The following is a 16,052-nucleotide window of genomic DNA, read 5'->3' on the forward strand; positions in this document are numbered from 1 at the left end:
GTTTAACTTGGTGTAATAAAATAAATTAGGGCAATTCTCACTATTAATTTAATCACTTTAAATTAATCTTGAGATTTTGACAAAATAAAAGGGAGTTGGAAAAATGAACATAAGTTCAATAAAGACTCCAACTTTAATACTTGTGACTCCATGAAAAAATTATATTTTCCAATATCAATATAAACCAATTTCAATCACAAGTTTTAAACTTTATGATTCCAATCAACTAAAAATGATTAAATCAACAAAGTTTAACCAAAATTCATGGAATTTAGTAACTCAAAGTTTGAATCACTTATCATAAATAAAGATTGAATCTTTAGTACTTGGAAGCAACAAAGAACAACTATTTCACACTTAATGCAATTAATTTGCAATTATGTGAAAAAATAAAACCAAACTTTCAAGCACCAATTACTACCAAGTAATCATGCTTAAAGTGGTCTAAAATTGCATATAAATAAAGGAAAGAACCAAATACATAACCACCATAAATATGCAATCAATTTTCAAGGTTAGAAAGACTTAAAACTTTTCATTAAAACAAAAAATCCCTCGAAAAATGCATTTCTTGTCGTTTTTTGGCTAAAACCTGAACCCTAAAATGGCAAAACCATTTCCAAAACTCCTTTTCCACCCAAAATTCACTATTTTTGAGTCGAAATCTGGGTTCGGGAGCTGAAGACAGCTCTAATACGAGGTAAAAATTGGAAAAAATGAGTTACTATTCTATTTAGCAACTTAAAACCAGAAAAATTAAGCCATAAAAACACCTTGAAAATATTATGATTTTAAAAATAAACGAGCGAGGCTCCGATACCGCTGTTGGGGTTTGATGAGTCCGACTTACCGCGGAAACAAACCCAAAAATAAGATCGCACTCGTAATAAATAAAACCATAAACATAATTAAATTAATCACAAGATTAAGATAAGCTAATTACCTTTGACGCGTGCTTCGCTCTAAAATGAGCTCTTACTTGAAAGCTTCAAGTCCCGCTCACACGGAGACCTCCAACGAAGTCCACCCGCACCAACAAAACCGACTAGGTCTAATGTCTTGGGGTTAGTAAGACCCGACCAATAAAACCCGAGTAATTATATTGAGTTCAAAGGTTTTCACTAATTGTGATGCCTTTTTCAACTCTTACTCAAGCATCATTCCCAATGCCCATACTTGGGTATTTATAGGAAATGATGGGAGTATCATTCACTCTCCCATCAATGTGGGATAGTATGATTTTTCCATTTTATTTTAAAGCTAAAATAAAATTAATAATCAAGCTAGTAATAAATCTACAAGTGGCAAGCTCATGTGAGTGGTTAGGTGAGGACCACTTGGAGAAGGGAGGGGTCCAAACTTGCTCCCCACTCCCTCTCCCATAACCGGCCACCTCACTCCACACACACTCAAGGACCACAAGCCACATGGCACCCACCCTTGGGCACCAAGGCAGCCAAGGTGGGCTACCATGTGCTGTTGTCCGTGGCAGCCACGCCCAGCAAGCCCAGCAGTCCCAGCACTCGCATGCGGGCTGCCAGGCGCTGCTGCCCAGCAAGCCCAGCATGCTTGTGCGGGCTGCTACTGGCCTTGTGCCTTGGCCAGCGCTGCTAGGCAGCAAGCAATGGCCTAGCCATGCTGCTGCTAGCTGTGGCGAGCTGGCGCGCCTAGCGTGCTAGCTGCTGCAGCTTGTTGCGGCATGGCTTGCTAGCCATTGCGCGCACAAGGCTGTGCCTAGCATGCTAGCACGCACTAGGCAGCGCCTAGCCTTGCGATGCTAGCATGGGTGCGCTAGCACGCACCAGCCAGCCTAGGCTCGGCTTGGTGCGCATGCTAGCCACCATGCTAGGCCATACGCCCTTAGCACTCGGTTTTCTTAGGCATTTCGATGCTAGGGGTATTTTGGTCTTTTGTTGATTTATTACTATTTCTCGTCTCGTCTTTCACTATTTTTCGACTCGACTTCCAACGCTCGGTTTCGACGCTCTAAGCTCGAATTTTCGACGTCTAAATAAATATTACTCGGTCGACTCATTAATTCCTTCCGAATTAATTCGTCGTTTTGGTTTGTTGAATGCTTGGGTGTGACCCGAAGGGTTCAGTCAAGATTAAGCTGTAATATTAATTATTCATTAATATTACTGATCGGAAGCGGCCTCCAACCAGGCATTCCGATCACTTGACCTCACTGAATATATTAGCTTTCTAATAATTCTGAACCCACTAACGGAATAGTACACTTGTTCGAAGGACACCATTCCTTTCAGGTTCGACATATTTCACTATATAAAATAAAATAATATTCAATATTAGATCTCATAAAACATCAAACATATACATATCATAACATAATGGTTGATAATAAAAATCTTTACCCCTTAAAAAGTCCCAAGCACCAGGACTGTAGTGAGTTTTACTGTTCCTTAGGAACAACGGATTGACGCCCTTGCCCTTAGCCCCTGAACTGGATTGCCCAAATTTCCAGGGCTATTTTAGTCTTTGTGTATTAGCATGCTATCTGTCATATGTCGGCTGACGCATGTCCTTGTCTCCCCTGCTATTAGCATCTTTGCCTTTCATCTTCTTCATTTCATTTTAATCTTCTTCCTTTCGTTCTTTGTTAGGTACTGTGTTTGCTTTAGGCTTTTTTTTTTTTTTTTTTTTTTTTTTTTTTTGGTTGTTGTTGTCCTTATAGCTTCTTTGGTTTTTGCAGCTGTTACTTTCATGGAGTGGTTTGATGGAGTTTCTTTGGTCGTAGCTTTGGATCTGGTTGTTTCTGTGAGGTTTGTCTAATTATTACTTTGCTTGTTATCGAAAATTATTTTAGTTATTGTTGTGTTTGATGAGTAACAGTGTGAATTGTCTGATTTAACAAATTAATTAGGCAATTAATTCATTGTTAATATGCAAAAGTGGGTTAGTAATTCACACTGTTGAAGCACAATGTGGGATGAATTTTAAAATTGATGAAATGTGTACTCTTTGTCCTTTTGTTTGGTCAGTTTTAAAATGCAATCTTCAAATTGGGATAATTTATATGGTATATGTTTTTCTCTAAATAAAATATGTAGAATGTGTCCTTTTATGTGGTGTAGATTTTTTAGATGGTTAAAATATGTTGGATATTCCTTTAATTTATTTTTTCTCTTTTGATAATAATAATATGTAATTAAATAATGTATGTATATATATATATATATTGTATCTTGCCTTTAGTGTGGTTTATTTTTAGTTTCTTCCTCTCCTTAGTATCCTGTGACTATAAAGGTTGGTTTTATGAATCTTTGCCTTGGATTATTGGTGTGGATGTATTTTTTAATAATGGTGGAATTGTACAGACAGAAATGATTACCGGCTTAATGATTTATGAAATACAATATTGCTTAACTTACCGGAACTATAGTAGATCTGAGATTACTAAACTTGCAGTTCTACATTACTTAAATAGTTTACAGTTTTTCATTGATGGACTGATGGCTCTATTTTTCCTTACCTTAATATCTTTGTGCTATTTTGGATTTAGTCAGCTAGCTAACATCTTCATTTTCTGTGTGTTTTTTTTTTTTGTTTTGGGGTTGTGGGGGAAAAAAATGTATTATAATACAAAAACTGTAGGTTTTTGCAACTGGAGCTATCTGTGTTGTTACAATTACTTACTTCTATTGTTGGTAAGTATATTTAGTAAAATTAGGATTAGAATTTAATATGATGCTTGAGTTTTTTTTAAATCTGCTATGCTAGCTGTTATAGTTTAATAGTTGTTTTAGTTTAGAGGATATATTTGTTTGTTTAATTTTATTTTTGTCGGTTACAGGTTATGGCTATTCAGTCCAACAGAATTGCCATTCCATTTCGACCTCTTTTAGGTCAAATGGTTGATTGTTTAAATTTTTCTGAACCTAATTATGATTTCATAGACAAGGCTAGGAACAATGCCTATGTTCGTGTTAAGATTGAGAATGGCAAATCTGAATTTGTGTTCTTTGGTGGGGAAGCCAATACAATTCATGAATCACAAGAAAGGGCAGCTCAAAAAGCTGTGCAAAAATTGATGAGCCATTTTGGGGTGTGAGTGAGTGATTTTACCTCTGATAGAGTAAGAATGTATCAGCTATGCAGCAAGCTTTATAAACATAAGGTTGCTGAGTTATGTTCTGAGAAAGGATTAGAAATGCCTATTTCACAGAGAAATTTAGGCAAGAAATCTTCTGATGAAGTTGTTCATGTAACGATTGACTTTGTAGGTTTCTTAGGTGTTGTTGTTACATGAACAGGTGCAGATGTAAGTCCATTAGAGACTATTTGGGTGGAAGGCTTGGGTTTTGTAGCTTGGTTAACAGTGACTTGTCTCCACAGTGGAGGTGAATTGGAGTGCATATATAGTGATGCTTGTCCTGAAGTAAATAGTGCTATGCAGAAGGCTGCTAAGAGAGCTATACATTAATTGGTGACTAGATACAACCTAGAAATTGTTGATGCTAATTACGGTGTTTCTTTGGAGAAGAGTGATGCTTGTAGTGCTTTAAAAGAAAGTTTTTATCAATTAAAGAGGTGCTTAGCTGCGAGGGAAGAAAAGTTTGTTGATGATGAATGTTAGACTCCTACTTCTGAAAGAAATCAGATACCTGTAGACACCCATTTGTGTCTCCCCAAAACCAAACCCAGTGATGAGTACCTTTCACATCGAATCATAATCGAATGAAGTGAAAGTGTGGAAAGTCTAGTGTTGCGGATAATTTTATTTTCTTTTCTCTTCTCTGTGTTTTTGAAAACTTATTTTAAGAAAACAGCCAATCCAGTTTGGTTGGTCCATGATATGGGTCCAATAATAGTGTAGTTGGATAAGGCTTGCCAAGAGCTTTCCAACGATATATTATAAGCCCAATTCCGATGAATATTGAGGAAATTATGGCCAATTTACCAAACTGGGTCCGGTTTGAGCTTTGTATACGGCCCAATGATCTAGGGGAGGGCCTAATATGATTTATCATTCCTAATGCAATTAGGAATGGTTTTAGTCTTCTAGAAGGTTCTTTTCATTCCTAATTCAATTAGCATTGATAAATTGACTTTTGTTGACTTTTCAGAGTTTTAATTAAAATCAAATAGCATTTTCGAGGAAATTATACAATTTTATCCTCCAGTACGGCAAACTTATCTGATTTTCGAAAATGCGTTAAAACCAGGCTTGGCGCCTGACTCCAGGCATTGGCGCCTGAAACCAGGCCTGGCGCCTGGCGCTAGCCATTGGCGCCTGGCGCTGGTGTTGGTGCCTGGCGCCAGTTAGCCAGGGTTTGCGCCAGCTCTGTTTTTTATGCGTCAGACTCTGTTTTGTTTATTTTATCTTTTTGGCTGATTTCTCTATAAATAACGTATTAAAAACTCCGTTTTCATTCACCAATTCTCACGAATATTCCCTTACAATCAGTTTTCATTCATCATCAATTCTCTCTTAATTCATCTCTTTTTCTAAAACTTGCTTTTTACATACAAAATTCCGCATTCACAAGATCTAGAAACACCATATTCGAAGTTGCCTTCGCCTTAGACGTGAAAGGTTTAATTTCTGAGGGTTTGGTCCCAAATCTCTATTTCGATAATTTAATTGTTTGATTTATTATTTTCCTTGAATTTACTAACGTGTGTATTTTGTAATTAGAAAGAGGTACGAGGCATCAAAGTAAGTACTTTAATTGATTTATTGATATTGTGATGTAGGCATCATGTTTATATTGTTATTATGATATTCCTAGTATCATGTCTAGGGTAACTTTAATATTAAATATGATTGTTATGATGCTTCCTATGTTCTTCCTAATGCTTATGATTGTTAGTATCATGTTAGGGTTAAAGATTTGATTTTTATTGCGAGGGTTTGTTATTAATCTTGTTAGTATCATGCCTAGGATCTTACTATTATGCTTTAACATAATTTATGATGATTATGATTATTATTATTTTGATGATGATTATTATTATTTATGTTTATTCTAATTATTGATTATTTATTATGTTGCTTGATATTTTTTATTGCTTGATCACACCTTTTATGCATGTTTAAAGGGAATTTGGTACTTGTAATCACGCTTAATAAGATAATTAATTATCTTGTTAGGGTTAATTTGATTATAATTCAAGTGATCGCCAATAATAGATTTATTTGTGCATTAATATTCAACCAAAATTGATAAACAGGTTTAGGGTTAATCCTATTGATTGCATGTTAATTAAAAAGCGCACATGAATACGATCAGAATAAAGTAGAGGCTTATTATTAGGGCATGTTCAATCTCTTTTAGGTTGGATTTGTACCTTCATCCCCGAACCCTTATTTGGTTCTAGACCTTATGGAGTTGACGATCTCTTGGATCGTTAAGGGGTGTAACCTTCATCCTATGAACGGTTTACAAGTTCCTAAAACTTGTTGGCGACTCTTTTTCTCTATCTTCTTCCCTTTTGGACGCCACTGTACTTTAGTGTATGATCACAGTGGGGTTCAAGTTAGGGGTTAATGCTTGAAATATTCCCTACAATACCCAAGCTTAGTTTGCCTCCAGCTGCTCCAATCAGAAGACGCTCAAGAACACCATTAAGTGCTGCATCTTCTTCTTGCACTAAGCCTTTGGTTTCTGGAATACCTGAATTAGAGACTGTTTGGAAGCGTGCAAAGTTCGTTTAGCTTGTTTGTAGTCTTCATCTAATATTTTTGACGGAATGACCTTTATTGAATTACCTGGTCTAAGTTTACTATGGATAAATTCCTGTTATTATCTAGGATGGTTTTTAAGTTAGGTCTGTTGTAGTGCTTGTTGAAGTATTTCAGCAACAAACTATCTTGTATGTTGAGCTGAAATACATTGTAATGCGTATTTTCGATATAATGTAATGTAATTCTATTTTGAATATAATTATTCAGGAAAATCTTATAACTTGGTCATTGATTGTTTATTTTTTCATTTAAACAATGTTTTTAGATTTTTGGGGGTGCTTGTATCAGTGTTGTAATTAGAGAAATGATAGATACAGATACTTATAGTAGCCTACTGTTCTTGGATTCTTCTTGGGGTATTGTTTACTTAATAGTGTGAAAGAGAAATCTTTAATAAAAAAGAATTCTGGAATGTGAAAATTTTAAATGCGGTGTGACTATGGGATTAGGTAATAGAATTACGGCACCTAAATACAGTTAGTTAAAATATATATTAGTGTGATGAATCAAAAAAGGTAACAGAGTGTTACAGAATACGATTAGAATCACGGGAGATAGTAGTATGGCAGTATGAGTGCTTTTAGTAACTCTATTACATATTAAACTACATGTATTGTTAGTAATGCATAGTTCTTTTTAATCAGGTACAAAGAGATATAGTTGATACGTGTTGCAAGTTGTTAAACTAGCTTTGACTGCAGCAACATTATATGGGTGAGCTATATAAATGATATGTTATTAGAGATGGATTTTGGTGTTTATACTTATTGCTATACTGATGTATTATATTATATGAGAATCAAGTTACTGATCCATTGTTCTATATGTTTTTTTGATAGCTGATCCTCCTGATAATTTTAAAAGACCATCAACTCAGGGACGGAAATCAAAGAGAACAAGAAGTGTATTTTCTATGGGTGATTGCATTAGGTAGAATGAGTAATTTTATATGGTGCTTTTTTATCCTTGTCAAAGAAGCCTGTAAAATGTTTGTTTTTTCCCGCAGCAAAGGAGAACAATCCAAATCTAAAAAGCCTAGATCGAGACCTTCAAAATATACTGTGATTCCAAGTAAATATTTTCTCTCGATTTAAGTTTATATTCAATCTGTAGATGTGATTTTAGGTGATTTATAGTTTGCCTTCATTTTTTGGATGCTCTGTTACAGAGAAACCTGTGACTGCTAGAGTTCCATTAGCAGCTGCACAAACTTCTAAACAGCTTAGAAATGTAGCAAAAGGTAAATCGCAGTGTAATTTCAGTTCATAAAAGTCATATACATGTATGTGATTTTACAATTTAGAAATTCCTTAGATATGCTTTTGTAATATATGACAGAAATACCAACAGCCACTATAGGAAAGCCACTGCCTACACAACCCCTGCTATTATCTCCACCTACTTATTGTAATGAATGTGGGGCTAAGAAATTCTCCTTCGAATCTTTACATTTTTGCTGCGATAATGGTGATATTAGCATTATTGCTAATGAATATCCTCTTGAATTAGTAAGACTTTTTACTGCAAAAGATGAAGATGCAGTGCATTTTAGAAAATACGCTAGATTATACAATAACTTATTTGCATTTAGTTCAATTGGTGGTAAAACTAATAGAGAAACTTACAAAGGCATATATGTTTTTAAATTACATGGCCAAATATATCACTCTGTGCCAGATTTATTGCCTGATGAAAATGGCCCGAAATATTTGCAACTATATTTTTATGATGGTCAAAATGAACTTAAACATAGAACAGACTATTTCCCTGAGTTAAGACAAGATGTTATTGACATATTGATGCGAGTAACTGAGAATAATCTATATGCCAGATTTTTTCGATCTTTGAAAGAAGTAAGTGTCAATGAAAGTACTAATATCATAATTAATTCAAACACTGTTCCAGATCAGAGAGTATACAACGCTCCTACATCAGATGAAGTTGTTGTCATTTGGCCTAATAGTGTTTCATCAAGTCAGAGTTCATGGCCACACATTCTTGTGACGGCAAATTCTGCAAATTCGCATCGCATTGCCCATTATTATGGGTGCTATGACCCTTTATAGTACCCTTTACTCTTTCCTAAAGGCGAATGTGGCTGGCATCAGGGTTTAAAGAAAATCTCTCATGGTGGAGATAGACAAATATCAAGTGAACCTGATCCTAATCAATCGTGCACGGTGCACAACACGGAAGATTTTCTTGATGCAGAAGAAACTCGTAAATACTTGCAACTTTATGATGTATCGTGCAATTTATTTTATAACCGTTGTTTTTTTTATATATATGGTGCCTCTTAGTTATTTATCTCTGTTAATTTTTGTAGGAGCTCGTAGAAGAAAAACAAAAGCTGATAGATATATCTCTGCTAGAGAATATTATGCTTATAAGCTGCAGATCAGAGTAGGAAACATGCTTTTAAGAGCAGGTCGTGCATTTTTGTAATATATCACAGATATGTACATCAAAGTTGAAAACACAAGATTAGATTTTTTCCGACAAAATCAGGATACAATAAGAGCTGATCTCTACGAAGGTATTCTTGACACTGTACAAAGTGGAGAGACAAGTGCAACCAATGTTGGACATAAGTTCATTTTGCCACCATCTTTTATAGGAGGGCCTTGTGATATGAAAAGGAGATACTTAAATGCAATGGCCCTTGTGCAGAAGTATGGGAAGCCTGATCTCTTTGTCACCATGACATGTAACGCTAATTGGGCAGAAATAAAAGCGGAATTAGAGCCTGGTGAGACTGCACAAGATTGGCCAGATTTAGTTGCTCGAATTTTCCGAGCAAAGTTGATTGCTCTTAAAAAAAAAATCAAGAAAGACAAGGTCTTCGGTGAAGTGGCAGCAATGATATATGTTGTAGAGTTTCAGAAGAGAGGATTGCCACATGCTCATTTCATGTTTATTTTGCAGCAGCAATATAAGATGAAGCGTCCTGCTGATTATGACAAGTATGTTTATGCAGAGATACCTCCTGTGACTCAGCCTGAATTACGTGCAATTGTTTCAAGGCATATGATGCATGGACCATGTGGCGAGCAAAATCCAGAGTGCCCTTGTATGCGAAAGAGAGACAATGTCATTTCTTGTAAAAATGGGTATCCGAAGCAATACACTGCACAGACTACGAAAAATAAGGATGGTTATCCTTGTTATCAAAGAACAGATACTGGAGAAAAAGTGAAGGTCATAAATGCTCAATTAGATAACCGATGGGTTGTGCCATATAATCCTTATCTCACAGCTCTCTTTGACTGTCATCTAAATGTCGAAGTATGTTCAACTATAAAAGCAGTAAAGTACCTGTATAAATATGTTTACAAGGGACATGATCGGGTAGCCTTTAACGTGTCAGCTGAAGATGCAAATTGTGGTGATGAAATTTCTCAATTTCAGTCAGGAAGATGGGTCTCACCTTGTGAAGCAGCCTAGAGAATTTTTGGGTTTGATTTATTTGAGATGTATCCACCGGTCTTGCCTCTTTCTGTTCATATTCCAGACATGAACATAGTTTGTGTACGCCCCTATGAACGTTTAGATGTGGGCATTGCAAGTGGTGCGTATGCTAAGACTCCTTTAACAGAGTTCTTTTGTATGAATGCAGCTACTGAGAATGGGTTAGGATACTTATACGGGGAATTTCCAGAGCACTACAAGTGGGATGCCTCTAAGAAATCATGGTATAAGAGTCAGTCTAAAAAGCCAATGATTGGCCAATTAGCTTTTGTGGCCCCTTCTGAAGGTGAGCGCTTTTATCTTCGATTGCTCCTATTACATGCGAATAGTCCAAAGTCTTTACAGATCTTCGTATAGTTAAAGGTTATGTGTATGCAAGTTTCAAAGAAGCTTGTCTTGCAGCGGGTATTTTGGAAGAAGATGATGCTGCAAGTATTTGTTTAGCTGAAGCTACTGAAATTCAGCTACCGGTGGCCCTACGTCATTTATTTGCAACTGTTCTCATATTCTGTCAACCGAGCAATGCTGAACAATTATGGTACAAGTACTATTCTGCATTGTCAGAAGATTTTGCAAGAAAGTATGCTGGTGCTGAAAGAAAAATTAAGAAACTAACAGTCAGGTCAGTGGAGCAATATCTAGAGGCCATGAGGAAATCGTTAGGTGAGTGTGGTCTAGCTGTTTTAATAAACAACAACGATACAGAAATAGATAGAACAAAAGATATTCAGGATGCATTGGATGCTCCAATTCCTCAGGCATGCATAGACCGCTGCAGCTTATTAAATTCAGCACAAAGGGAAATATTTACTTCTATAATGCAGCATATTGTCGAAGGAAAACCAGGGGCTTTCTTTGTAGATGGTCCTGGTGGAACGGGTAAAACATTCCTATATAATGTGTTGCATGCTGAGATCCGTCTTATGAATAAAATTGTTTTGCCAACAGCTACATCTGGAATAGCGACTGCAAATATTCCATCTGGCAGAGCAGCACATTCAAGATTTAAAATTCCGGTAGATAATGATGATTCATTGGCATGTAGTGTTTCTAAGCAAAGTAGCCTGGCTGCATTGATACAAGAAACAACTCTTATAATATGGGACGAAGCATCAATGGCTAACAAACAGAATATAGAGTCGCTAGACCTTCTCTTACGGGATATATGTGATAATGATGTTTTGTTTGGTGGGAAAGTAATTGTTTTTGGTGGAGACTTCCGACAAGTGTTGCTCGTTGTTCCTAATAAGACTCAGAAAGAAGAAGTTGAAGCAAGCGTTGTTAGTTCTTATATATGGCACCACTTGAGAAGATTCAGATTAACAGAAAACTTAAGAGCTAGAGAAGATCCTTCATTTTCTCAGTTTTTACTTGCATTAGGAAATGGTGAATTGCAAAGTAAAGAAAGTGACTTTATTGAGTTACCAGCGCAGATAGTGTATACTTTTGAGCCTGATGATAATCCAATGCTTCTGGTGCTTGAGGATTCTTTTCTAGAGCTTGATTCAAGTGCTTTAGATCATCAAATATTTTCTAGAAGGGCTGTTTTGACACCGATAAATGAAGATGTTGATAACATTAATTCTTTCATGATTGAAAGATTCCCGGGACAAGCTGTAACTTATACAAGCTATGACACTATTTTGGATGATACTGGCAGTGTATGTCCTACAGACTTTCTAAATAAATTGTGCCCAGGAGGACTCAGTCCTCATAACCTTGTGCTAAAAGAAAACTTCCCAGTAATATTGCTCAGAAACCTTTTGCCTTCTTCTGGTCTATGCAATGGAACACGCCTTATATGCAAGCGTTTTTTTCCTAATTTAATTGAGTGTGTCATTTCCATTGGACAACATCAAGGAGAGCATGTTTTTATACCAAGAATTAAACTCAGGCCATTAAGTTCCCATAAGTATCCTTTTCAGTTTCAAAGAAGCCAATTTCCAATGAAACTAAGCTTTGCAATGACCATTAATAAGTCACAAGGGCAGACCTTAGATCAAGTGTTAATTTATCTCCCTCGATCATGTTTCTCACATGGTCAATTGTATGTTGCTCTATCACGAGCACGGTCAGCCAACAAAGTGAAAGTTATATTAGTTGCTCCTATTGACCAATGTCCAAAGAACTGTGTTAAAAAAATTGTCTCCTATACCGTGCTAAAATTGGCAGGAGTAATTTAGATTTCTACGCAGTAGCTAGAATAAGTAAGTTCAGCTCTTATTATATATCAGTTTTCATTACATTACTTATTCGTAGTCAGTTGATAATTTAATTAGTAATTTATCGTTTTTATGATGCAGAAAACAACTTTTGGAGATGAAGTTACGTTTTTGCCTTATTAGGAAGCCACCTATAAATAGCATATCTTATATGCACTAAGTAGAATTTGAAATTGTGTTTATGCTGACAATTCATTTCATTAATATTTCAGGTAGCATTTAATGAAGACAAAAACATGTATTTGGCAAATATTAGATGTGGCCAAAGCAACAAATTGTTTAGGTTTAAGTTAAAACAAAAAACAAAAAAAAAACAAAAAACCCAGTATGCTTTTTCAAATTTTTGTAAGTTATACGTATATACTTAAAAATCAGAATATTAAAATGACTTGTATGACTTTTTTTGTTTTTAAAAATAAAAATAGTTAAGAAATTGTTAAAACCTATGCAATATCTGTAATCCGATTTTAGCCTTTGCCAATGTATAAAATCCAATTCCTTAACAATAGCAATATTGTTCCCCATTCTTTTGCCTAATTGTGGCTGTGTTAAATTCATATGTAGTGCATAAAAAAAAATCTACCATTACTCTATTATTTAAATGAAAAATTGCATTCTACAAGGTTTTAAAAATTATTTCAGGTACATAGAGTACCTTACAATTCTTTTTCACAGGTATGGGTTGCACAGTGTAAACAGTAAAGTTGAAAAAAAGCTTTTCCTTAGTCTGCTTATTATTTGCATCACTGTTTTGCATTTTTTAATCTTATATTCTGTCCTTAGTAATGTCAAACTAAATGCAATCCTAACATTCGTTTTTTTCACTCAAAAGATCAAACTTACAGCGAGCACATTAGCCATGGAAGGTATAGTTCTTTTTGTCAAATTGTTGTCTACTTTATATTTTTATTAGCTTGCCGCCTTTTTTTCTAACTGAAATTCTTTGAAATATGATTTCCTATTTAGATTAGCTATTGTTTATTCTAAAATTATACACTTACATTACCTGTTAGTTCTAAACAAATTTCTCTGGACACATTTATTTCAACAGAACACAAATACAAAGCAGTCAGACAAAAGCCAGAATATGTGTACTTGAATCAATTAAATGAAGCAAGCAAAGCTTATATAGTAAGAGTGGTTGTTGCTGAGAAGGGAAGGGACATACTATCTTCCAAAAAAAACAGTTAGATTCCAAACTTTACTTCTTAAAGATGAAAAGGTATAGATTTATTGCTTTAGATATCATTGCATCCTAGATCTGCAATTTTCATATTCAAATTGAAAGAATATACTGTAAAAAAGATTGATATTGTTACATTATTTATATTTTAAAGCATGACTAGCTGTAATCTAACTTATATCAAACAAAATTATGAACTGTGTAGTAAATTACTTAGAAATACTGTAAAGCAACTTAATTCTGTTTAAGTCATTTAAATAGTTGAAATATTATAATTAAAACAAAAATACATCTGCATGCATAATTAGAATTTTACAGCCCATAATATATTTCATGCTATATTTCAAACATTTTCAAGCAAGGTTTTTTTAAATAGAAAATAAATAGGTACTGATGATGGAAGAAAAAAAAACAGAAATTAATTATAAGCATCTTGTTAAAGACTTCTTCTTACAATGATGATATATATGACTTAATAGTGTTAGAATCTTTACAAATAATCTTTTTAACATTTTATTGTTCACAAGTACATACATTGCCTCACAAAATAAACACTACCTTAGATGGAAAAAATCACTGATTTTATTCTCCTTACTTAAAATTAGGGTATATATACACTTACCACCTTCGACCTACCACTGTATTATCATAAATGTGCACATTAAAATTGTTTTATGTTATGCATATTGTAGGGTAATAGGATGCGTGGTACTTTATTTGGTGATCAAATTGAAGCTTTTGAAGATGCATTACAATATCTAGGAGAATACGACATTTCTGCTGCACCAATTAAGTTCATAGATGAAAAATGGAGAACTGAGATCGATCAGTTTCCTTACCAAATGACTTTTGGTAGTAAAACTGTTATTCAGCCCATTCATCCAGAACTTGGACCAGTTCAACCTGACTATAAGCCACTAGCAAGTATACCTCGTGCAGTAGATCCTGATGAAAAATACGGTATAATATTCTAAATTAACAATGTGCTTTTAGAAATAAAAAATACAACCACTTATATAATTTTTTGTAAATGGCAGATATAGTGGGTGTTGTATTATTTGTTGAAGAAGAACCAAGAAAAATTGAACCCGGGGAGGGAAAGTGAGAAAGCTTGGTCCGCGAAATAGTAATCACTGATGAAAGGTTCATTCTCATTAAACTAATTGTTCAGGTGTAAACACTATATACATTTCTTTATAAAAGCTATATATTATAGTCCTTATCAAATACATGTTTTTGTAATAGCTGTGATCAACCACTTACCATCTCAATGTGGAATGACCTTACAGCTCCAAAATATTTTGATAAGCTATCAAATTGGGCAGAAACATTTAAGGTTATTGGTTTCAGGGCTCTTAAGACAAATACTCGCCGTGTTAAGACAATAATAATTATAGTTTAGCTACGTAAATGATTCATTGCTATCAATAATTAACTACTATATGCTGCAAATAGGCTTTTCAATGAATTTTGGTATGTCCACTCGAATAGTATATGAACCCAAGGGAAATCGAGCAACTGTTCTGTCTGACTGGTAATTTGTTAAACTAAACCTATAAAAAAAATTCTCTATACATAAATAATCTTCTTTACTACTATTATTTTACCAAGCCTAATCTTTTCTTCTTTGCTACTACTATTTTGCAAGGGCTAACCTTAGCTATCAAAGGGTAATAATTAGACAAGCAAGGGTATTAGAAATCAGATATCCAAGTGAAAACAAGAAAATACTATCCATTGCTGAACTCAGGCAGAAAAAGGTAAAAAGTCATGCACTATACTCTATTTCAATAACTTCACAGTTAATCTAATATTGTGACACTAACAAAACCATCATCAATTATATTGTAAATGTATCCTAGCAACACCTTACAAGAAGAAGTCCTCTGGATCGAAGTAACCATTGAAAACGCAGAACTAGAAAAGGTGAATGCTTATACTGGATGTTCAAACTGCTGGAAACGCACCAACCTTCCTTTGCAGAAACGCTATTCTTGCTCCGCATGTTCAAATAAGGATGCATCAGTACTGAGAGGTATAATATCAGCAAACATTTACATCGAGCTTCATTTCTAGCTGCTACTACTAACATATATTATTTAAAATTATATCAGGATAACTTTCAAATTTGAAGCTAGAGATGACACAGGAACAATGGCCTTCACAACATTCAATGATAACACAGAAAGATTGTTCAGAAAAACAGTAGCTATAATCTACGCCATGAAAGAAGCGGTGAGTTGAATCTTTTAGTCAAACTTACACATGCACTATAACTTACAACTATTGCACCAGAACATAAGTTTCACACTAATTATAAATCAAAATAAACATATTCTTAAACCAATTAAACCATACATTAATTAATTATAATGATTTTTATACAAAACAAATTTGTGCATCAAAACTTTATAGATGAATTAAGACCAGAATAATAAGGGAAAAAAAACAAGAACAGAAAATAGAAATA

At 34.6% G+C, this 16,052-nt stretch overlaps 2 protein-coding genes and 1 long non-coding RNA gene across 3 annotated transcripts; all 3 read left to right on the plus strand.

The window, feature by feature from the left end:
* The first annotated feature begins 7,380 nt into the window (after window positions 1-7,380).
* Window positions 7,381-7,754, plus strand: LOC110689550. The gene is made up of 3 exons (XR_002504914.1): window positions 7,381-7,423; window positions 7,549-7,639; window positions 7,716-7,754. It is a non-coding gene; the product is annotated as an uncharacterized LOC110689550 (long non-coding RNA).
* A 1,610-nt stretch (window positions 7,755-9,364) lies between these two features.
* On the plus strand, window positions 9,365-10,153 carry LOC110689445. Its single transcript, XM_021866235.1, has one exon. The coding sequence runs from the start codon at window positions 9,365-9,367 to the stop codon at window positions 10,151-10,153; it is 789 nt and encodes a 262-aa protein (XP_021721927.1).
* A 27-nt stretch (window positions 10,154-10,180) lies between these two features.
* Window positions 10,181-12,360, plus strand: LOC110689446 (ATP-dependent DNA helicase pfh1-like). Its single transcript, XM_021866236.1, has 2 exons — window positions 10,181-10,463; window positions 10,523-12,360. Exons 1-2 carry the CDS (start codon window positions 10,181-10,183, stop codon window positions 12,358-12,360), a joined length of 2,121 nt encoding a protein of 706 aa, XP_021721928.1.
* Window positions 12,361-16,052: the final 3,692 nt, after the last annotated feature.

The sequence above is a fragment of the Chenopodium quinoa genome, unplaced genomic scaffold, assembly GCF_001683475.1.
Source record: "Chenopodium quinoa cultivar QQ74 unplaced genomic scaffold, ASM168347v1, whole genome shotgun sequence".
Taxonomy (NCBI): domain Eukaryota; kingdom Viridiplantae; phylum Streptophyta; class Magnoliopsida; order Caryophyllales; family Amaranthaceae; genus Chenopodium; species Chenopodium quinoa.